Source organism: Eschrichtius robustus, chromosome 3 (genome assembly GCF_028021215.1).
Source record: "Eschrichtius robustus isolate mEscRob2 chromosome 3, mEscRob2.pri, whole genome shotgun sequence".
In the NCBI taxonomy this organism is placed as follows: Eukaryota; Metazoa; Chordata; class Mammalia; order Artiodactyla; family Eschrichtiidae; genus Eschrichtius; species Eschrichtius robustus.
Genome location: NC_090826.1, coordinates 144,443,016 through 144,467,522, shown reverse-complemented (window position 1 = coordinate 144,467,522; position 24,507 = coordinate 144,443,016). Strand labels below are relative to the sequence as shown.

At 39.1% G+C, this 24,507-nt stretch overlaps 1 protein-coding gene and 1 pseudogene across 6 annotated transcripts in view; one reads left to right on the top strand and one right to left on the bottom strand.

Moving 5' to 3' along the window:
* HMCN1 (hemicentin 1) overlaps window positions 1-21,396 on the bottom strand; it is a 529,724-nt gene extending 508,328 nt beyond the window's left edge. For all 6 annotated transcript variants that reach the window (XM_068541417.1, XM_068541420.1, XM_068541418.1 and 3 more), the window contains exon 1: window positions 20,773-21,396. In XM_068541417.1, the coding sequence (XP_068397518.1) occupies window positions 20,773-21,040 (268 nt within the window). In that variant the 5' untranslated portion in view covers window positions 21,041-21,396. The remainder of the gene's footprint in view (window positions 1-20,772) is intronic.
* Window positions 12,995-13,370, top strand: LOC137761497 (cytochrome c oxidase subunit 5B, mitochondrial pseudogene; annotated as a pseudogene).
* Window positions 21,397-24,507: the final 3,111 nt, after the last annotated feature.

Sequence of the window (24,507 nt, the reverse complement as noted above, 5' to 3'; positions counted from 1 at the left end):
GAAATAGGGTAGTCTGATGGAGAGCAATTTCAGGCAAGAGGAGGCAACTTCGGGTAATGTAGTCAATCAAAATCTCTCTGAAGTTTTAGCATTTGAGCTGAGAATTGAAAATATTCTTGGCAGGGACTTCCCTGGTGGCGCAGTGGTTAAGAATCCACCTGCCAATTCAGGGGACACAGGTTCAAGCCCTGGTCCAGGAAGATCCCACATGCCACGGAGCAACTAAGCCTGTACCCACAACTACTGAGCCTGCACTCTAGAGCCCGCGTGCCACAACTACTGAAGCCCGCACGCCTAGAGCTGGTGCTCTGCAACAAGAGAAGCCACTGCAAATGAAAAGCACGCACACCACAACAAAGAGTAGCCCCGGCTCGCCACAGCTAGAGAAAGCCCACATGCAGCAACAAAGACCCAACGCAGCCAAAAATAAATAAATAAATTTATTAAAAAAAGAAAAAAGAAAGAAAATATTCTTGGCAGAAAGAATAGGAAGTGTAAAGGCCCTGAAATGAGAATGGGCTGAGCATGACAGAGCATTCGTAAGAAAGAAATTGAAAAAAAGTGCACAGAGAGGTACTCAGGTGGCAGATCACATAGGGCTTCCTAGGTGGAGGGATTTACCAGAAGGAATTTACATTTTACTTAAAATCTGTAGGAAGCTGTTGAAATGTGATTTATTTCCATTGTTAAAAAGACTACCATGGCTTTTGTGTGGATGGAGGCAAGACTGACAAGCACGGAGACCAGGTGGAAAGCTATTACAAAGTTAAGAGAGATGCTGGTAACAGTTGACAGTAGTGGCGACTGAGAGAAATGGACAGGTCCAGCAGGCTGTATTTTGAAGTTAGAGCAAAACATGTTGAGTAAGTGTGTGTGTGTGTGTGTGTGTGTGTGTGTGTAAAATTGACTGACTTGACCATTTAGAATATTGGTAGAGAAAAAGATAGAGAAAGATAGAAAAGTGGAAAGGAATTCATGTTTATTGGTCACCTGCTATGTCTAGGCACTTTATATCAATTACTTCATTTAATGCTCACAACAATTGCAGAGGTAGATATTATAACCCCTCCCTTTTTTTGCTGAGATAAAATTAAGGGAGAAATATGTTAGGTAAATTGTCCAAGGCCCCATAACTAGGAGAGAACAGTTTCGAATCCAGGTCCATCTGACTCAAAACCTGTGTCCTTTTTTGACCTGGTATCTCTCTGGGGCTGTGAAAAGGCGTCAGTAAAGACACAAGGTAAGTAAAGGTATGCACAGGAAACATCAATGTTTCTCAGTGCGACTGGACAATGTTCATAGGGGAACAGTAAGAAACTGCACTGGTTACAGCCTTTAACAACTCTCTCTTCTCCCAGAATTTCACCATGGATATCCTGTAAAACTCTTGGCTTAAAGCATCTCTCCAGCTCCACCTCCCCAGCCATCCACACACAGTTATTGACTTCCACTGCCAAAACTCCATTTGTGAGCATTTTCTGTCCATCCTCTGGATGTGATTTTCTAGAAGAGTCCATGTTTTCTGAGTGCTGCACAGGAGATAAGAAATTTGGTTCTCCTCTGTTCCACTCATGGGGAGCCCCTTTGCTCCTATTCCCATCTCTCTGGAACCTCACCAGCCCCAGAGAGAATAATGGGGCTCCCAGTCTCCTGTGATTCTCATCAGGCACGGCTGCCCTGGCCTGCCAGTCCTCAGCCCGTTCCTGAACCCCAGACATGGTTTACAGAGCAGCTGTGATCTCCTCAGCCAGCTGATGAGGTGACACTTGAGACTTTTCACTCTAGGTTTCCCAGCCTCATACAGGAATGTCCAAAGCAGCACATGATGGTCTCACAGTGGCCAAGGATGAGTTCTAGAGCCTTCCCCTAGCACTGCACCCTGAGGCTTAGAAGCACCGTCCACTGGAAAACCAGTGAAAGACAGCCTTCCAGGTTTTGGCCAATCCTGATGCTGTTTGGCCTAGACATCTCCAAACCACCCTGGACAACCTGCTGAGTTGGCCTTCGGCCAAGCTACCTGACCTACAGGATGTGGCTTTTTCTAATCTCCACAGAGGCAACTAGATCAGGTAGAGGTCCTGGATTAAGAAGGATACTACTATGTAATAACAAAATGGATAAATCCACCAGGTAAATAATTTTATATGCACACAACATTATAGCGTTACAACAAAGAGTGTAAAGACTGGCCAAAGTACAAGAAGAAAAAAACAGATGATAGTGTGTGATTTCCATATATCTCTATCACAAATGTATAGGGCAAGCAAATAAAAATAATTAGAAGTATAGATTTGAACAACAGGATTTTAGACATATTCTGTAGCACTTAATATGTGCCAGGCACTATTATAAACACTTTACATATTAATTAATTTAACCCTGAAAATAATTCTATGAAAGGGTACTATTATTATGCCTATTTTACAGATGAAGAAACTGAACATAGAGAGGTTATGCCCAAGTTCACAGAGCTAGTAAGTAGCAGAGCCAGGCTTGAAACCCAGGCAGTCTACCCCAGAACCTATGTTCTTAACCACTATGTTATATTGCCTCTCTAAATAATATAATTAACAAACTTATCTAAATTATATATAAAGAATCACATATCCAATAAGCAGAGAATACTGTTTTTCAAACACACTCAAAATATTTAGAAAATAATAATTGACCAAACTGGCTCATTCACAAACGTAGTCTTTACAATTTTTTAAATAGAAAAAAAGTATGAATTAAAGTTAAAAGCCTTAAATGTCTGTATTATGAATAAGATAGGTAAAAATAAACATATAAATTTCGAAGTTAAAAAGGAACAACAGCACAAAACTAAGGAAAGTGGAAGCTAAGAAACAATAAAAATAGGGCCACAAATTAATAAAGTAGAAAACAAAAAAATAGAGATGATCAAAAAACCAGAGGCCATTTCCTTGAAACAGACAAACTGATCATGAAGAAAGAGAAGGCACAAAGAAATAACACTGGAAATAAAAACTGAGTCATTGGTATGGATACACTAGAGTTAAACTTCCTTTATTGCCATCTTTATCTTGGTTGCAATTTCAATGGGAAAAATTTTAGTTTAACCATCAAACATGATCATAACTTTAGTGTTTTTTGAAGAGGTTTTTTTTTCTTTTCGATTAAAGGAGTTATTGTATATTCCTAGTTTTCTAAGAGTTGTTTGTTTCCTTATTTGATAATAAATAGATATATAATTATATCGAATGCATCTACTGAGATGATATTATTTTTCTCCTTTTATTTACTAATATGATAAATTACTATTTATTTTCTAGTGTTAAACTAATCTTCTTAGCCTTGGGATTAAAACAACCTGGTCATTACATATGTCCCTCTTTATATATTGCTGGATGGATTTGTTAATATTCATTTTTGCATCTAGATTTATGAGGGAAGTTGACCTATAATTTTTCTTTCTTGTATTAGCCTTATCAGATATTGGTACCAGGGTTATGCTAGCCTCAAGGAAAGTGTTCCCTTTTTTTTTTTTTTTTTTTCATGAAGTGGTTTTATAGAATTGTGATTATTTTTCCTTGAATACCTGGTAAAGCTCTCCTGAGCAATCACCTGGGCCTAGAGTTTTTCTTGTAGGTAGATATTTTACTATAAATAAAACTTTTTTAATGGGAGAAATTTGGATACAGGAAAAGAATACAGAAGGAAAAGTATGAAGATATGAGAAGTGACCTTTCGGCAACATGGCAGACTGAGTTGACGAGGAAGACACTTGCCCTACAAAACAGAAATGCTGGATAAAACATAAAATTTCCTTTTTAATAAAAAGCCAAGCTCAAATAATAAAAATAAAGGGAAATCTCCCAAGTACCTAAAATAAAAGAAGAATTCAAACCAGAAGTAAACTTCAGTTGTCACCATGTCAGCAAAAGAGGGTGTCAGAACCTGATACAGGGCTTGGCTGCTAAGATTTTAATGCCCACTGAGTACAGTTTTCAGAGTACCCTGTTTAAAGCCAAGTCCTATCAGTGAAACAGTGATCAGGAAAAATTCCTCACACTAACCTAGAAAATTGGTAAGAAAGTTTACTATCTATTCAGGTCTATAATTGGGGGAATAAATCTCCTGAGGCTAAATTGAAACCCTAAGCAAGAAACATATAAGGGTTAGTAGGAATTGTACTAACTGCATAGTGCAGGAACCCAAAGCCAAAGAAAATTTGCCCACAAGCTAATTTTAGGACCTCAACAAAATGAAATGCAAAACCTCTCTGTAGAAACACTAGTAAGTACACAATCCAGGGTATACTAGACTCCCTGCTAAGGATGCACTCACAGTCAACAATCAGCAACCACACAAGGAAACAAACCACAATGAGGGAGAGTCAGCAGACCAAACAGTTGGAAGAATCTGCACCACTCTAAGAGGTAGAAATAATACAGCAATATTAAAGAGACTGTAATATTGAAGAGCCTACAACACAAAACAAAATAGGCAGATTTGAAAAAGAACCACATGAAACTTCTGGAAATAAAAAAAAAAAAAAAAAACCTATGGTTATTGAAATTGAAAACAATGGATGACTTAAAGAGTAGATTAGAAAGAGTTGAAGAGAACTTACGAAAGATTTGAGAAAATCATCCAGAATGTAGCAACGAGAGAAAAAAAAAGGAAACCATGAAAGAAAGAAAGATAAAAAGGCTTGGAGAATCAAATGAGAAGATCCAAAATGTACTTAATAATACTTTTTTGAAGGGGATATTACAGAATAAAGAGAGAAATATTTGAAAGATAAGAAATGAATGTCCAGAATGAATACAAACTAACGTCCTCAGGTTGGGGCGGCAAACCAGGTTCCAAGCAGGAAAAATAATATCAAATCCAAGCTTAGACAATAAAGAACTGCAGAAACAGAAAGGCAAAAGAGATCAATCTTAAAATAACCAGAAAGAAAAGACAGCTTACCTAAAAAGGAATGACAAACCGAAAGAAGACTTCTCATCAACAAGTCAGAAAACAATAAAATATCTTCAATGGGCTAAGTTAGGTACAGAATTCTACCTACCTACTAATCAAAAATTAAGGTGCTATAAATAGACTCTCAAAAAAAAGAAAAAAGACCAAAAGGATTTCCTATTATTGGAGGAGGTCACTGAGAGGACGTGACCTTGAGCTGGAGGCTCCTCACCCCCTTTTCTCTCCTTAGAATGTACGTTTGTTCAGACCACTGTTCCCACATTAGGAGCTACTTCAGGGGCAAAGCCTTGAGAGACTAATGTGTTTTTGAGATCATTCTGTACTGTATACATGACTGAACCCCGTTAAGGCCTCCACATAAACTCCAGTTGGTGGATGTAGAAATCAACTCATCTTGTAGCTACCCAAGACAAGTCTCGTATGTAAATTCCTTTTCTTATTAAAACTGCCACTTATGAATCCAGAGTGGTCTTCCTCTTTCTTTGGTCCCTCCTTGCCCTCTGTATATACCGGGGGGTTCAAATTTCTCCTGGGAACTCCTGAGGTTGTGAACCAACACCTACTTATATACAATTCCTGAAGAAAACTACTAAAGAGTGTAAATAATTTAAGAAAGAATGGAAAAAAATACCTTAATATCTGTTATAAGGTAGAAGGGGGAAAAAAACAAGTGAAGTTACCAAAGGAACAAATTAAGTCCGTATAAGGTACAATTGATAGGTGGCATATTGAATGACACTTTTCCAATACTCCAGAAAAATTCCTTGGAAGAGGTGAAATTTTGAAAAATCTTTTAATTACAGAAGAGAAAATGTCTGGCACACAGAGAGACACTCCAACATAGGGTGTGGCTTAGGAGAAAACTTCAAGGCACAAGTGTGATCACCTGACCCAAGGGCCAGTGAACAAGTTCACCTAAGAAAAGCAGGGAAGACCCTCTGGGGAATGTGAAACAATAAAAATGAGGTTTTCTGTGTGTTCCAGGAAAGGACTCGGAAGAGGAAATAATGAACTAAACAAAAAGCAAAACAGATTTCACTTTGAACCTAAAAAATTAATATTCCAAGTAGTACAATATCTTTTTAGAAATTTGTTCTCTACTGCTTAATGAAATAATGTATTTTCTGGACCTTCTACTTGGTAAAAAAAAAAAAAAAGAAAAGAAAAAGAAATATTAAATATTCATCTCATGTATTTATCTCTTCCCCATCAACCATCAGTCTCATTTAACCAGCCTCTCCCAGTCTGATCTAGGCCAGAACAGCTACTGAGTTGCCCTGAAGCATTTTCGACAGCAAACAGAGTGACTTCCAGCCTGGAAACTTCAAGGAATTCCTCCCACCTAAGAATAAAACAATGCTTAAAGGGAACCTCTCAGAGATTAAGTGCTAATGGAAAAATTGCTCCAATGTGTGTGTTTGAAGTTTCCTAGAAAAGAAATCCATAGGTATACAAACCCAAAATATTTTGGAACACACACATAATTCCCAGAATTCCTAGCTTCTGTATAATTTCCCCCATTTCAAAATAAAAGTAAATGTCTCAACATCTCCGAAGGAAGAAAAAAAAAATCTAATAAAGCTTTATTAAATGTTTTAAGAGTTAATGCTCTAAAGTATTAAGTGATTTAAGAGTAGAATTCACAATTTTTTGAATTCAAATTATTTTAAGGACTTAAATAGCATCCCAAACATATTAATACCTCTCTCTGTAACTCCCACTGGGAACCCTGTTCCTATCCAAAAAGAGCTCAGAGCTTAGAGTCCATGATACTCCCTGATGCAAACATTTTTATTAGAAACTTATAGAATGAACTGAGTCTTTAGCAAAAGAGTTAAAGAGTTTTGTTTTATTCAGTGTTAATCACTGGATGGTCTTAATATGGGTTGAATTGTGTCCTCCCCAAAATTCATACATTAAAGTCCTATCTCCCAGCACCCTGGAATGTGACCTTTTTTTTTAGAAATTAGGATGTTTCAGATATAGTTAGTTAAGATGAGGTCATACTGGAGTTGGGTGAGCCAATAATTCAATATGACTGGTATCCTTATCAAAAAGGAAAAACTGACACAGCACACAGGGAGACCACCCTGTGAACATGAAGACAGAGATCTGTGCATCTACAAGCCAAGGAACACCAATGATCATCAGCAAAGCACCAGGAGCTAGGAGAGAGGCATGAAACAGATTCTCCCCTACAGCCCTCAGAAGGAAACAACCTTGCCAACTTCTTGATTTCAGCTTTCTAGCCTCCAGAACTGTGAGACAATAAATTTCTGTTGTTTAAGCTATCCAGTTTGTGGGACTTTGTTATGGCAGCCCTCACAAACTAACACGGTGTTCCCTTTGCCATGCCTTCCTGGGCACATCTTCTCAATTTCACACATTTCTCAAAACAGAAGAAGGTGGCAAAAAATAACTTGTAGAAAGCTATTCTTCTTCAGGAAATTTTGTACATAATGTGAGAGTTCATATAAGCCTCAGTTGCCTCCTACATAAAATAAAGTTAACATCGACCGGTTAGATTTTTTTGTGAGCCACGCAATGTAACTAGTTCCGCGTCGGTCCATAGTAATGACTCAAAAAAATAAAATGGTAGCTGTTATTATTAGAAATAAAAATGATTCTACTAAGCCTGTGTCGCTAAGATGTGTGAGCTGAAGTGTTCCCTCAGGAGTCCCTTCCAGCCATGCTGTCTGCCACAGATGACTTCATCAGGCTCCAACTCTCCCAGGGCCTGAACTGGTATCTTAAATTTATATCCAAGTCTCAGACTTTGCAACCAGCATATCCTGCCCTGCTTTACATCACCATCATCTGTGGTCACTGCCTCAAATGCAAACTGTTCCTCTTCCCTTTTCCTCTCATCCTGTTTCCTCTCTCCTGACCCATTCACTCACATCCTATTTCCTCACAAGTCCTGTGGCCTTCCGAACTACCTGCTCACAGGAACTCCCCATCTAATTCCCACTTGAGCTGAAACAAGGTTCTCCGTAGATGGCACCACCTCTCCTACAGCCCTCCCCAGTGGAGTCTGATCATTCTGCAACATGCCAGCTACGTGAGGGTCAGGAGGTGGATCATCATTTTATCCACGTCCAGTCTGCCATTTCTCTGCCTTCAGAGAAAACACCTTCCATTTTGAGGTGTGTGCCACCTATGACACCCTCTAACCTTCTTCATCATTGTCATCTCCCACCTGCAGACTTCTCAATAAATCCTTATTAAATAAAAATTTGATGCCTGACTCACTGGCTTCCTCAGCATTTTAAGCTCTGTTATTATCCAGGTTCCTTTAACACACGTGTTCAACGCTGCAGACTCAAGTTCCTTGACTGCAATCCCACAATCTTCATTTCTACTCAAGCTGAATTCTATCATCAATCACTCTGGCTATTCTTACCAATTAATCCCAAATTCCTTGTTATATTGTCCTTCACGTGCAAAATCTCAACTCTTGTCAGTCCAGTACACCCAGATTTGACTCTCTGATCTTCACTTCAGTCTCTCTCTTATCAATATTCTTCTCAACCATATCTTATTTCTTTAGCCACACCTGCTCAACGAAATCCCAGTCCTAGGTCAAACAAGTGATTAAACTCAGCAATTACACCCAGGCTGCCGAGAGCTACTGGAGAAAATCACAAAGGTAGGCAGTATTCAAGCATCACAAATTCATCTTCTGAACCACAACTCATCCTGGGAAACTGTCTCTGTGTCCCCAGGTACCTTCTACCTCCAAAACTCCACCATTTTTCTAAAATCCCTCACCTACCGTTCTGCCACTTCCCTCCTCTCAACAAATGACCCTCCTTTCTGTTTGAGAAAAAAAGAGTCCATCAGACAGGAAGTCACCCAACATCCTGCATCCTCACCTACCACCTTGTCCATGACTATACCTATCAACGGTCTGCTTCTCTCCTATCACACTCAACCAAAGGTCTTCTCCTGCCAACAGCCAATCCTTCTACTTCGCATTCTATCTCCTCTTGCTTCCTCAAAGTCCTGGTTTTATAAAGTATCTGTTCTCCCTTTGGCATATTTTATCTCTTCTATTCTACGGACTTTTCTAGCAGTATTTAAATATTTCTCCTCTCTCCCACCTTAAAAAAATGTCCTTTCTCAACTCTAAATCCCAATAACTAATGATTATTGAGAATTTACTGTGTGAAAGGGATTGTGCTAAGTTTTGGACATCTAGTATTTCACTCCTCACATCAACCTTATAGAATAGATAATACTATCCCCAATTACTGAAAGGGAAGCACAAAGAAGTTAAAATCACACAACAAGTAATTGGTGGAGCCAGTCTTCCAACCCAGGCATCAGACTCCAGAGCCTACGCTTTAAACCACAATGTTATGTTTCATGACAGAAACACACTGCATTCATTAGCTCCATTTTCTTACCTGTCATTTCAGCCTCCTGACTCCGCAACTCCAATGAAACTGTCTATTTTATTTTAATCTTTTGGTTAAAAGCCTTTATTTTCAGTAACTTATAAATGGATAGAGTTGACAACTTCTCCTGCTTTAAACTAACAACTTTTTAGATTTCCAAACCCTGCTCCTTCCTGTTTCTCTTCCTATTTACCTGGACTCTCCTTTCCAGAATCCTTTATGAATGTCCCTTCTTTTAAATGCTTGTGTTCACCGTAGTTCTTGCCTGTCTTCCTTCTTTTCTCAGCCTACATCCTCTCTTTAGATGATCTCATTCACTCCGATGGCTTCAGCTATCACCTATATAAGTTTCAAGTGGAGAGGACAGTTACCTGGCACTATTGACACTAACAGTGACAGCTGGAAATGCTGAGGGGTGGAACCTGGAGATTGACAAGCCACCCAAACAGATCCACACAGGGAGACATTTACTTTCATAAATTTACCATCAACCAAGATCTGGCTCTCAGACTTGCAAACTCAGAAACTTTAACTTGACACTGTCAGAATACTTTAAACAGTAGAGGCAGATGTATAAAACTGGTGTGCCAAAATATGAGTTACCAACGAGGAATATAACTCTCTGTGAATCTGAGGTATATGCCAGTCTGACCAGAGCATTCTCTCACCATAAGTAAAGTTCATGAGGTTAAATTATTTGGAGGCTGTTTGGTGAGCATGGAACCAAAACAAGGAGAGTTAACAGTATGATCCAAATATGTAATGACATCATTACCTATTTATAAAGATAAACAGTCTATCACCACAGTTGGAACATTGCTCATGATGGACTAGTTATTTAAGTGTAGAATGAACTAACACTCCAAACCATAGATAGAACTTGGCAAAAATATATATATATCTGACTTAAAAATGGGCAGAGGATCTGAAGAGACATTTTTCCAAAGACATGCAGATGGTCAACAGGTAAATGAAAAGTACTCGACATCACTAATCACCAGGGAAATGCAAATCAAACCCACAATATCACTTCACACCTGTCAGAATGTCTATTATCAAAAAGACAGGAAATAAGAAGCATTGGTGAGGATGTGGAGAAAGGGAACATTTGTGCGCTGTTGGTGGGAATATATATTGGTGCAGTCACTATGGAAAACAGTATGGAGGTTCCTCAAAAAATTAAAACTAGAGCTACCATATGTATGATCCAGCAATCCCACTTCTGGGTATTTATCAAAAGAAAACAAAAACACCAACACAGAAAGATAAATGAACCCCCATGTTTACTGCAGCATTATTTACAATAGCCAAGATACGGAAGCAACCAAAGTGTCTGTTAATGGATGAATGGAAAAAGAAAATGTGGGGCTTCCCTGGTGGCGCAGTGGTTGAGAATCTGCCTGCTAATGCAGGAGACACGGGTTCAAGCCCTGGTCTGGGAAGATCCCACATGCCACGGAGCAACTAGGCCTGTGAGCCACAACTACTGAGCCTGCGTATCTGGAGCCTGTGCTCCGCAACAAGAGAGGCCACGACAGTGAAATGCCCGTGCACCGCGATGAAGAGTGACCCCCACTTGCCACAACTAGAGAAAGCCCTCACACAGAAATGAAGACCCAACACAGCCATAAATAAATAAATTAAAAAAAAAAAAAAAAGAAAATGTGGCATGCATACACACACACACACACAGAGGAATATCCTTCAGTCATAAAAAAAAACGAAAATCTTGACATTTGCGACAACATGGATGGACCTTGAGGGTTTTATGCTAAGTGAAATAAATCAGATAGAGAAAGACAAATACCGTATGTTCTCACTTATATGTGGAGTCTAAAAAAATTTTTTTAAAAACTAATAGATACAGGGCTTCCCTGGTGGCACAATGGTTAATAATCCACCTGCCAATGCAGGGGACACGGGTTCGAGCCCTGGTCCGGGAAGATCCCACATGCCACAGAGCAACTAAGCCCACGCGCCACAATTACTGAGCCTGTGCTCTAGAGCCCGCAAGCCACAACTACTGAGCCCACATGCCACAACTACTGAGCCCATGCTATTGAGCCCGCATGCCACAGCTACTGAGCCCGCCTGCAACAAGATAGGCCACTGCGATGAGAAGCCCACGCACAGCAACTAAGAGCAGCCCCTGCTCACCGCAACTAGAGAAAGCCCACACGCAGCAACGAAGCCCCAACACAGCCAAAAATAAATAAACTAAATTAAAACAAACAAACAAACAAACAAAACTAATAGATACAGAGAACAGACTGGTGGTTGTCAGGGGCAAGGGCTGGGGCGGGCAAAATGAGAGAAGGGGGTCAAAAGGTACAAACTTCAAATTATAAAATAAGTAAGTCATGGGATTGTAATGTAGAGCATGGTGACTACAGTCAACACTGTATTGTATATTTGAATGATGCTAAGAGAGTAAATCTTAAAAGTTCTCATCACAGAAAAAAACAGTTTGTAACATGTACGATCACAGATCTTGACTTATGATGGTGACCATATCACAACACAGACAAATATCAAATCATTATGTTCTACACCTGAAACTAATATTATATGCCAATTATGCCACAATTTTTTTTAAAAGGAACTTGGTTGTACAATATCTAAGTCTGTTTCTGTGACTCTTTTTTCATTGCTGACCTCCCACACTTTTGGTTGAGACTTTATTTTGGACAAGTTAATGTATAAGGAACTTATAACAAAGACTACCACCCTGAGAGTAACAGTGCATCTTAAAGCTAACTTTACATATCTTTTCTCTTTCATTGTATGCCAATTTCATATTTTAATCTACAGAAGGCAATCATATTTCCCTTTTTTCCACGTTCTAAGGGCCAAGTCCAGTCTTTTGGACTTTACTAATAACTCGGAAATCCATACCCTTCTTCCTATGCCCAAGTCCCCTCAATTTTCCTCCCTGAATTGCTATGATGGCCTCAGATTTCATCTCTCAGCTCTCAGGACTGCCTTGCTCCAATCCATCCAAGAGATGAAGATCTAAAATGAAAACCCAATCATGTCACTTTTCACTTACAATCCTTTCAGCCTCCCAAAAGCTTTCAGGATGAAATCCAAACTCCTTAATATTTTTGATTAAACTGCTTTTACTCATGCACCTTCTCCAGGTAACACTTCTTCCAGAAAACCTTTGCTGACCATCACCCTCTTGAATTCGGGATCAGGGACATGCTCTCAGCTCACACAATTCCCCATGCTTTTTTCCCCGCTATAAAATGTTTCACAGCATATAATACTGTTATTTCTCTTGCCTTTCTCCCCAAAGACTGTTAACTTCTTGTAAGCTATACCTCATTATCTTTGAATCAAAAGCACCTAGCACAGTCCTTGACAAACAGTGAGTTTATTACCTATAAATAGAGATAAGCAGTCATAAACATCCTTGAGAATGGTTACTGTTTGTCTGACAAGAGACAAGCTATAAGCAAAACCAAATTCTGATTTACTATCAATCAATTAAAAGGCTGTCCTCAACTTAATAAGGAAAAAAAAAAAACCTTCATCCTCTGGGAGTCATAGACGATTTTTCAAAATAGAAGCATCCCTAACGCACTTAACATATCTGATATATCAAAATTCGATTCCAAATGCTGGTGTTTATAGCTGGCGTGATGGCTTCAAGTTCACTCCGCAGAGCTGAAGCGCTGGCCGTGCAGGCCCTGACGGCCCGCGGTCCCAACGGAGTCTCCATGGTGCCCTCTATGGCGTCTGGAGGTGGTGTTCCTACTGATGACGAGCAGGCAACTGGGCTGGAGAGGGAGGTCATGCTGGCTGCACACAAGGGACTGGACCCGTACAATATGCTCGCCCCAAAGGCAGCCTCAGGTACCAAGGAAGACCCTAATTTAGTCCCCTCCATCACCAATAAGCGGATAGTGGGCTGCATCTGTGAAGAAGACAACAGTGCTGTCATCTGGTTCTGGCTGCACAAAGGCGAGGCCCAGTGGAACCCATTACAAGCTGGTGCCCCACCAGCTGGCCCACTGAGCCCCTGCACTAACTCACTCAAAATGTGATGTTAAAAAAAAAAAAAAAAAAAAAGTGATGTAAAGTTTCTTCTTTCCCATAAAAACTAGCCATTACATTGGCTCCTCCTCCCATTACAAAAAAAAAAAATTAGATTCCTACACTTTGAAAGTTTTCATTGTGCAGAGCAAAACGTCTCCATATCCTCAGAAAACAACCAGTGACATGGGATCTACACTCTTCAGGTTAAAATAGTCTATCATCCTAGGAAACAAAGTTATCATTATCATTGTCTAACCAAAATCTCTCACTCTTAAATTTTAGTTCATTTCCTTTAGTTAGATTTCTCTTTGACTTAAAAGACCAGTCCATTTCCTCATGAAAACCCTTTTCCTGTAGGATGTGCCAGAGGCAAAGGGAGACTAATAGCTTCTTGGCTCCTTTTTCTACATATACTGAAACTGAAAACATTCAACTTGAAGTTTAGTTCATGTAAATTTGTATAGGTTTTCAAGGTCTGAATGTGCAATGCTTTTCCTAGTAGAAATCTTTCTATTCTATTGCTCAGAAAAATATTCTAAGAGAATCTTTTCACAAAAGAAGTCCTAGAGTTTTTTTTAACACTGTGTAGTTCCTGGAGAAACATACAAAGTCACTGAGGGCTCAGAAGTTTTACTACAATGAAACTCTTAAGCGCAGAGACATGTAATGCTGCTATTTCTCCCAGTGAATCAAATCCTTGTCACTTTCAGCCTCTTTGCAGTCCCTTATCTTTCACTATATTATGATCAATAAAACCATGGACTTCAGTAATAATCTACCAATGCACTGATTTTATAGATAAAGAAACAGAAGTCTGGCAAAGTTAAACGATTTGCTTAAATGACAAGAATAAGGAAGAGAACACAAATCTGTTCCAAATTGGACGTTCTTTCTACTACATCACATGGGCATTTTGTAAAATACTGGCTGAATCATTTATCAAAACTAGTTTCTATTTTGTTCTATTAGCTTCATGAACAAAACAACCTTTCCAGTAGCTGGAAACAGCAATATAATTCCAAAGATGTCCAATTCCTCTACTCCCATTCTCTTTTAAATTCTCTCCAAACAGGCTTTCACTCCCATCATTTCTTGTTGAGACATCAATGATTTCCACGTTGCTAAGTAGATTAGCCAATTCTCGGTCCTCTTTTCAACTAAACAATTAGTGCTTCTTCCTTGGAATGCTTTCCTCTCTTGATTTCTAGTTATACTCTTCTATCTTCAGTTTCTCAGGCTACTTTGTTCTTTTATCATCATCTCTGACTGCTAAACATTTAGTATTCCAAGGCTGAGTCCTTAGACCTTTATTAATTCTTCATTTAATCAGTCCTTTAGTGGTCCTACCTAGCCTCACAGCCCTGATTACCATCTTATATGTGCTTTTGGATCCCAGATTTATGTATCTGACCCAGACCTGTCCCCTTGAATTCTAATCTTATATATCCAACTGCCTTTGTAATATCTCCACTTGGGTAACAAAGGTATCTCAAACTTAAACATACCCCAAAATAATAAGCTCAGTCTCCCACTCTTTCTCAAACCTGCTTCATGCTTGTTCTCCATCTCAGTAAATCGCTATGCTATGCTTCTACTCACTCAAGACAAATCCTCAGGATCTGTCTTATCTTCTGTTATTTTTCTCTCACATCTAGTTCATCATTAAATCCTTTTGGTTTAATCTCCAAAATATACATAGAATCCAACTATTTCTCAAAACTTCCAACTACCAACTTTACCCAAGATATACCATCCTCTTCTGCACCTGGCTCTGATGACCAGGGAAACTGTGCCACTGGGTCCCACAAGACACTTTCTATATAAGGCCACTCTTTCAAGACCAGGAGACACAGCTGATATACTTCATATATAGAAACAAACACAAAGAGTTAGGCAAAAGGAGAAGACAAAGGAATACCTTCCAAATAAAAGAACAAGATAAAAATCTCAGAAAAGAACTAAACAAAACAGAGATAGCAATTTACCAGATAAATAGTTTAAAGTAAGTAATAGTCATAAATAAGCTTAATGAACTTGGAAGAAGAACGGATGAATTCAGTGAGCTTCAACAAGGAGACAGAAAATATTAAAAAGAACCAATTAGAACTGAAGAATAAATGAAATGAAAAATACACTAAAGGGAATCAACAGTAGAATGGAGGATGAAGAGAACAGATCAGTGATCTGGAAGACAGGGTAGTGGAAATCTCCCAATCACAACAGCAAAAAGAAAAAGAATAACAAAAATAAAAGGATAGTTTAGGATACCTCTGAGACAACATCAAGTGTAGTAATATTCACACTATAGGAGTCCTAGAAGAAGGAGGAGAGAGAAAGGACATGAAACCTATTTGAAGAAATGATGACTGAAAACTTCTCTAACATGGCAAAGGAAACAGACATCCAAGTCCGGAAAGCACAGAAAGTCTCAAACAAGATGAACCCAAACAGACCCACACAAAGACATATTATACTTAAAATGTCAAAGGTTAAAGAGAGAATCTTAAAAGCAGCAAGAGAAAAACACCTAGTTACATACAAGGGAACCCCCATAAGACCATCAGCTAATTTTCAGCAGAAACTGTATAGGCCAGAAGAAACTGGCACAATATATCAAAAGTGTTGAAAGAAAAAGCTTACAACCAAGAATACTCTACCTGGTAAGGTTATCACTCATAATTGAAGGAGAGATAAAGAGTTTCCCAGAAAAGCAAAAGCTAAAGGAGTTCATCACCACTAAACTGGCCTTACAAAAAAAAAAAGTATTAAAGGGACCTCTTTAAATGGAAAAGAAACGCCCATAACCAAACCAAAGCAAACAAAACAAATTATGAAACAGAAAATCTCACTGGTAAAGGCAAACATACCAAAGGTAGTGGTTCAACCACCTATAAAACTAGCATGAAGGTTAAAAGACAAAAATAGTGAAATCATTGATATCTAAAATAATCAGTTAAGCAATACAGAAATAAAAAAATTTAAATATGACATCAAAAGTATAAAACGTTGAGGGTGGGGAAGTAAAAATGTAGTGCTTTTAGAATGTACTTGAACTTAAATGACCATCAACTTAAAATAGCCTCCTATATACATAGGTTGTTATATATGAACCTCATGGTAACAACAAACACAAAACCTATATCAAATACACAAAAGAGAAAGAAATACAAACACAGCACTAAAAACAAGTCATCAAATCACAAGGGAAGAGAACAAGAGTAAAAGAAAGGAACAGAGGACAACTACAAAAACACCAGAAAACAATTAACAAAACTGCAATAATAATTATTATTACTATTCTATGAATTATAATTATTCCTATGAATAATTATTCTAAATGTAAATGGACTAAATGCTCCAATCAAAAGACATAGGGTGGCTGAATGGATTTTTTAAAAAAGACCTATATATACACTGCCTGCAAGAGACTCACTCACTTCAGGTCTAAAAACACACATACTAAAAGTGAAGGAATGAAAACAGATATTCCATGCAAAAAGAAACAAAAAGAATTGTTGGAGTAGCAATACGCATATCAGACAAAATAGGCTTTAAAACAAAGACTGTAACAGGAGACAAAGAAGAGTATTACATAATGATAAAGGGATCAATCCAATAAGAGGATTATAATACTTGTAGTATGCACCCAACACAGGCATACCTAAATACATAAATATTAACATATATAAAGGGACAAACTGACAGTAATACAATAATATTAGGGGACTGAAACATACCACTTGCATCAATAAATAGATCATCCAGACAGAAAATCAATAAGAAAAAGTTGCCCTTAGACATAATAGACTATGATAGAACATTCTATCCCAAAACAGCAAAATACACATTCTTTTTAAGTACACACAGGACATTCTCCAGAGGTTAGGGGTGGGACTGAACGTTCCAATGCTCTAATCACAGGGATGATTCTCCTGGCAATGGGCCCCCATTCTCCAGTGGGGTCCAAAAGTCACCTCAGTAACATAACATAATATACCTTTCTGGTTCTCCTCACTTAGGAAATTTCAAGCGTTTTAAGAGCTCCGTGCCAGAAAAGGTGACAAAGACCAAATATTGATTTTGTATTACAAATCACAATATCACATATGTTCACACAGAAAAATGCACACAAATGTTTATATTAATAGAAGCATTATTCATACTAGCCAGAAAGTGGAAACAACCCAAATATACATCATAGATTAGAAGATAAACAAAATGTGGTATATCTATAAAATGGAATATTATTTGGCCATAAAAATTAATAAAGTACTGATTCATGCTACAACGTGGATGAACCTTAAAAACATTATGCTAAAGTTAAAGAAGCCAGTCAAAAAAGACCACATGTTATATGATTCATATGATTCCATTCATATGAAAGTCCAGAAGAGGAAAATCCACAGAGACAAGAGGTAAATTAGTAGTTGCTTAGGGCTGGGAGGAGGACGATATGTGGCAGCGGAGGGGAGGGGTAGAGGACTGATACCTAAAAGGCACAGGGCTTCTCTGTGCAGTGAGGAAAATGTTCCAAACTTGACTGAGGTGACGGTTGCATATATATCTCTAAATATACTATAAACCACAGAATTGTACATTTTAAATGAATGACTGTATGGTAAGGGAATTATATCTCAATAAAGCTGTTAAAAATTAATACATTAAATGTGATTCTGGAAGTGAAAAACCCATCTTAAGCAGAGGTAGCATCAAAAAGTTGACTTGACTTGCCATGACCCTGGTCCTCTCTGGTACCTCCTCCTACCATGGGTTATGCTGTTGCCCCTCTAACACTAGCTTCCTACATACACATTTTCTGAATGATTTTATCACCTCCTTGTCAACTTGTTAGACTTATTCCTCTTGTATGTCTGTATTTTCCACGTATTTTCATTTTTACCCCCACCTGGAAACACACACCTTGCCCCAAACTGTAACGCAGAGTTCCAAAGCAATCATCTGTAAAGGCTTGAAGGTCTTCGTCGAATGCCTGAGACTATACCCCAGATCTTATCCATTATTTCATCTAGCTAAATGCAAAAGCAGATGTCAAAGGATTTTGAAAAGCTATAAGTAGTCAAGGTGATTAATATAATTATACTAAATTACACACATCTTTTCTTTGCCTGTCAGTTGTGTCAGGGACTGTGAAAAACCACCACATGTAAAACAGTCGTAAAATGTTACAGTTGGACATGACCTTAGAGATGTTCAGATCCAATTCTGCCATTTTATAGTTGAGATAACAGATACAAAAAGGTAGATAGACTTTTCTAATGTCACTCAGTAAGCCAGCAAACCTCCAATCAAGGCCCTTTCTGTCCACTGGTGAGTCCAAGCTGATAACCAGCCAGAAGTACAAGGGAATCAGAAACTCTTGATGACTGTACACACACACACACACACACACACAGAAAATGACACACAAAGATAATACTACAATCCACTACAGTGAGTTAGTAAACTTAACTAAAGGTTATTAGTATGTTTTCATTTTTATTTCCCTCTTTATCTTCAAAAACACTTTGGTCTTAGCCTCTCTACTCTGAATCACAATGGAACTAGAATTAATCATTTTTGCTGAATTATACATACAGTTAATTTTGTGGAACCAATTTAAGTTAATCATTTTCTCATATTATTTAACTCAGAATAGCTATGATTTCTTGGCCATTTGTTATTAGCATACCACCTTTCCCCTACTTTGAATCATGATTGCCAAAGTATAGGAAAGTCAACTACAACAAACTTCCCCATTTGGTAACAACTGGAAGGCGGCACACTACAATACAATTTATTCCAATAATTTTTCATTATCACATCAAAATATCATGGTGATCTAGTTTCCATTTATGACTAGAGGCAATTTTTGTGTTCTGCTTACAGCAACATCATTTCATAACAGTTTTTTGGAGGAAAGCAAATTGTGGTGTTAGAGAAAACATTTTTTACTTTATTTTTTACCCGATTTCAGATTCATCCCTATAGAAGAAACATATTTAGCCTATTCCAAAATAACAAAAGTCTTGGACCACATCACAATTGGCATCTTGACATTTAATAAATTAAAACATTATAACACATGAGGTATCTCACGGAGGCAGCTAACACAGTAAATGATCATTCAATTCTTTATTCAAATATAAAGAACATATCACGTTTGATCAACGTAGAAATTACTAAAATATATGTATATCCCGGAAGAGTAGGATCGGTTATGGTTTTCATCATTTAAAGAACAACAACAAACAAAAATCCCAGAGTTCTATTTCCCTCTAAATTCCTCCCCCTGCCAATTTTTTTAATAGCTGAAACCTGCCACATTTAATACCCAGCAATAACTTGAACTCATATATGCTTGTCAAATGCATGAGGAAAGAATTTGAGATTCTCAGTATCAAACTCTCATTGTGAAGAGGTTGTGTCAAGGTCTTCCAGTGAAGAGAGGGATTTCAATAGAAATGTGGGAGAACAGTGGGGGAGGACTTTTAAGAAACCACTGCCTTATTTCTTCAACTGGGCAGCCACTTGTGCTAATGAAATTCAGGTGGATGTTAGACAGCCAACCCCAGGGCTCCCCAAGCAGTGCTACCCTCAGCAATGACAATGAAGGCTCCTATGAGCCTCACAGAAAGGTGCCACTTTAAAGAGAAAAAAGTAAAGAGGATCAAATTCCAGTGGAGCAGCTGAAACCCATGGCTTTAGGGCAAAAAATAAAGTGATTGTGCTTCAACTACCTTTAAAGAGCACCGCCATACCAAATTTCATGCATTTCTACTGGATGAGACATGGACATAACATTTATTACCATCTGTGAACCTAACTAAGAATGATCTGGTGCAAAGAATTTGAATAGATTCAATTAAGAAATGGATGGCTTCTTCTTATTTTCATCTCTTCAATTCATTAGTAGTCATTGCTTACAAGCTTCCTTGGGTCTCACACAACAGGTTTTTCTCTCCCTTACGTGAGCGTTATCTTGAGTATGCTCTCAAGCTGGATGTTAGCTCTTAAACTATTGTTGCTGAATACCCATGTCCCAATCTGCCTTAATTAAACATTCTTTAGTTCTAAAAATTTTAAGTTAATTTTTAAGTAAGTTAATTAACTGCTTTTGATGTCGTTGCTCTGGTTCTGATTTTCATAATTCCACATTTTCCAGGTTTGGGTACCACCGTACAATCACCCTGAACAAGCCGTCTCCATGGCTGAGACTTGAGTAGGTATCAGAGAGCAAACCCAGATACAGGCGAGCAATTCTTCGTTACAACTGTATTCAGCTACACATTTTTTAAAAATTGTTTTGAAACTCACACAAAATTTCACAGCATAAGAAACAATGTAATCATAAGGAATAACAAAGAATAAATATTTCCCTTACCTGGATCATGGAAAGGCACCAAAGCAAAGTTGAAAAGAGGTCTCTTAGGTCTTTTCAACGACGTCTCCAAAATTTTGGAAGCCCCCTCGATAACCTGAACTAAATCATCATACATGGAACCCGTCACATCAAACACAAAAGCCAACGTGGAGGCCCCCTCGGGAATTTCCTCAGCCCTTATCTCTGACTGGGGGCTTGCATCCTGAGCCTGGGAAGTATAAAGAAGAGTGAACAGGAATACTGTGCGAACAATGCCCCAGGAAATCATTTTGTCTTTCTTTCCTTTTTTTTTTTTTTTTTTTTCCTGAGCGCCTAAGCACTGTGCTGAGTCCTCCTCAACAACAGGCAGCGGGTTTCTTCTCGGGGCAATTCATTCGACTCCCGAAACCTCTTTGAACTCGCAAAAAACTGGGGGCTGAGAATCAGATGGAGACAAGCACCAAACCCGAAACCCTGCAGGGGCCGGGCGGGCAGAGATGCGGCAGCTTTTGTCCGGACGCAGCCTCCTCCGGGACAGCCGAGTGCCCGCGGCCCGGGCGGCGTGTGGCTGAGTGCGGGCGGCGCGCCCGGCCCATGCCCCGGGGGCCGCTCCGAGCCAGCGGCGCCGCACCGAGTCCGCTGCCCTCGCCGCTGCCGCCGCCGTTGCCGCCGCCGCCGCGCCGCTCTCCACCGCGCCAGCCGTCGCGGCTCCCAACTTTCCACTGCGCGCCTCCCGCCCGGGAGCTGGGAGGGGAGGGGAAGCCGGGCTCGGCCTCGCCTCCTGATTGGCCGGTGGACGCCCCCCTCCTTTGCTCTTGTGCGCCCCCCCACTCCTGGAGGCCGACTTCTCTCCACTGATTCTCGGGTCAATTCAGTACCTGGGAAGCGCTCCCAGTATCCCTTCCGCACCCACCCGCGTTGCTTCTCACCTCCAAAACCCCAAGGTAAACAATGGCTTTCAAGAATGTGTGGCAAGGACCCGAACCGAGGGACACCACGCTAACCAGCACAAAGGGAACTGTATTTTTCTACGATGCACAACGCTGCTTCAGACACCTCTATCATAATTCCCCCCCTCAAGAAGCCAAGACCTCCCCCCTCGCCAGCCCAGCCTCCCGCTCTCAGCCCGCAACTCAGCCCAGCCGGGAGGGGGAGCTGGAAAGTTCTTCCGACTGGGCTGCAGCCGCATTCTCACTCTTTGATCTCCTCAGGGACTGTGGAGCTTTGGGGAAGGGAGCGAGGACAGAGCTGGATGGGCCAGAAACGGGAGGAAGGGGAAAAGGCTGTTGAGGGAAATGAGAGAGAGACAGCTGGAACTGGGTAGTCACTGATTGTAGTTAAGAAAGATGGTAGAAGGGAAAGCAGCTGGATGTGGAATACAGGGTGGAAGCTCAGTGCAAAGGATGAGGAGGGAGAGAGGGAAAGGAAGGGGGTGCGGGGGGGAGAGAGATCATACTGAAGAGAAAAGTTAATTTTTTTTAAATTTCACTATCAAGATTCATGTTTGCTGAGCAATATGAACCCTCGCCTCAGCATGGTGTGGCAGAATAATATCCTCATTTCACACTTCCTTCCATAGAACACCCATGTGCCAAGTCTCAGCCAAAGATCCATTGAAAAGGTGTTCCCTTCTATGGCATTTTCTTGCTGATAAGTAAGGAAACCTCGCCCTGTAAAACTACAAAGTTTTCCCGTGTTGTAATTATTATACACATTTGGGTACTAATAACAGAGATAAGAAGGGGGACAAAGAAAGTCAACCATAAGCTAAGGATTCCTTGCCTCTTTGTAATAAAAACATATTCACATCCTGCAAAAGGAGCTGTTGTCTGGATCCTGGCATTTAAAGAGGGGCCAGCAGGCATCTTGATCTGAGTTGGAATGTGTGTCAGACCACCCATCCAACACGGAGGCAGCCTGAGGAAGAGCCAGCTCCTCTGAGCCTTTTATAGTCTGCAACTGTCTTCTCTTTCAGACCCAGGGGCTCTGGACCCTGAGTTTATGATACCTATAAGTCACGTCATTTAAAGGAAGCAGCCTGGCCATTTGGACTGAGTGGGAATATGAGAGGAAAGGGGGAAGGTTCTTCCTTTCTAAATAGTATTTAGAAAATGCTATTTGAGTAACCTACTCCTTTGTTTATCTAAAAGGGATTGCATTCTAAATCCTGGAGATTTCACCGAGACCTGAGCTGTTCCAGGTGTTCAAGGGAGGTGGTAGAGCCTGGTGATTAAGGCTTCTGGGTCAGATAATCTGGGTTCAACACCCAGCTGTGACACTTAATAACTGTGTATCTTCAGCAAGTTACCTATTTCTTTATGCCTTCGTTGATTCAGCTGTAAATGGAAATAATAACAGTACCTACCTAATAAGGATTCAATGATCTATCTTGGTAATTGTTCCGTGCATACTTGAAAAGAATGTTATTTGGTGGAATGCTCCATAAATGTCAATTAGGTCAAGTTTCATAGTGTTGCTCGAACATTCTGTATCCTACTGATTTCTGCCTTCTTGTTCTATCAGTTATTGTGAGTGGAATTGAAATCTATGACTATAATTGTGGATTTGTCTATTTCTTCTTGTAGTTCTATGAGGTTTTGCTTCATGCATTTTGAAGCCTGTAATTAGAGGCATAAACACTTAGGATTATTATGTCCTCTTGACTGGCATTTTTATCATTATGAAGTTACATTCATTATCCCTGGTAATATTATTTGCTGTGGAATATGCTTTGTCTGATATTAACATAGCACTCCAGCTTTCTTTTGATTAGCATTAGCATGATATATCATTTTCCATCCTGTCACTTTTAAACTATTTGTGTGTTTATAGCAAAGTGTGTTTCTTGTAGTCACCTTACAATTGGGTCTTGCTTTTCTCATGCAAACAATCTCAGCCTTTTATTGGACTATTAGACTATTTACATTCAATGTGATTATGGATATGGTTGGGTTGAAATGTACCATCTAGCTATTTGTTTTCTTTATGTCCCATCTCTTCTTTGTTTCTTTTTTCCTGTTTTTCTGACTTCTTTTGGGTATACTGAATATTTTTTATGATTCCAATTTATCTTTATTGCTAGCTTATTAGCTATAACTCTTATTTTATTTTAGTGGTTGCTATAGTGTTTATAGTATACATCTTTATCACAGTCTTCCTTCAAGTAATATTATACCACTTAACCTCAGAATAATATACTTCCATTACTTTCCTCCCAACCTTTTTGGTTAGTCATCCATTTTATTTTACATTACTGTATTTTAAACCCCACACTGTATTAATGTAATTTTTAAAGTAGTCAATTATCTTTTTAAAAGATTTAATTAATTCTAAAATTAATATATTTACCCATGTAGTTACCATTTCTGGTGCTGTTCATCTCTTTGTGTAAACCCAGGTTGTCATTTTCCTTCTCCCTGTAGGATTTGCTTTAATACTTCCTGTAGTGCAGTTCCGCTGGTGATGAGTTCTTTCACTTTTGTGTGTTCAAAAAATTCTTTATTTCACCTTTGTTTCTGAAAGTTTTTGGGTTTTGTTTTGTTTGGGCTTTGGGGTTGTTTGTTTGTTTGTTTTGTTGGATAGAGGATTCTAGGTTGGCAGGTTTTTATTTTCCTTTCAGTACCTTAAAGATGTCACTCCACTGTCTTCTTGCTTGCATTGCTTCCAGTTGAGAAATGTCTCTCATATTTATTTTGGTCCTTTTATATGAACCATATCTTTTTGTCTCTTGATGCTTTTAATAGTTTTCTCATTATC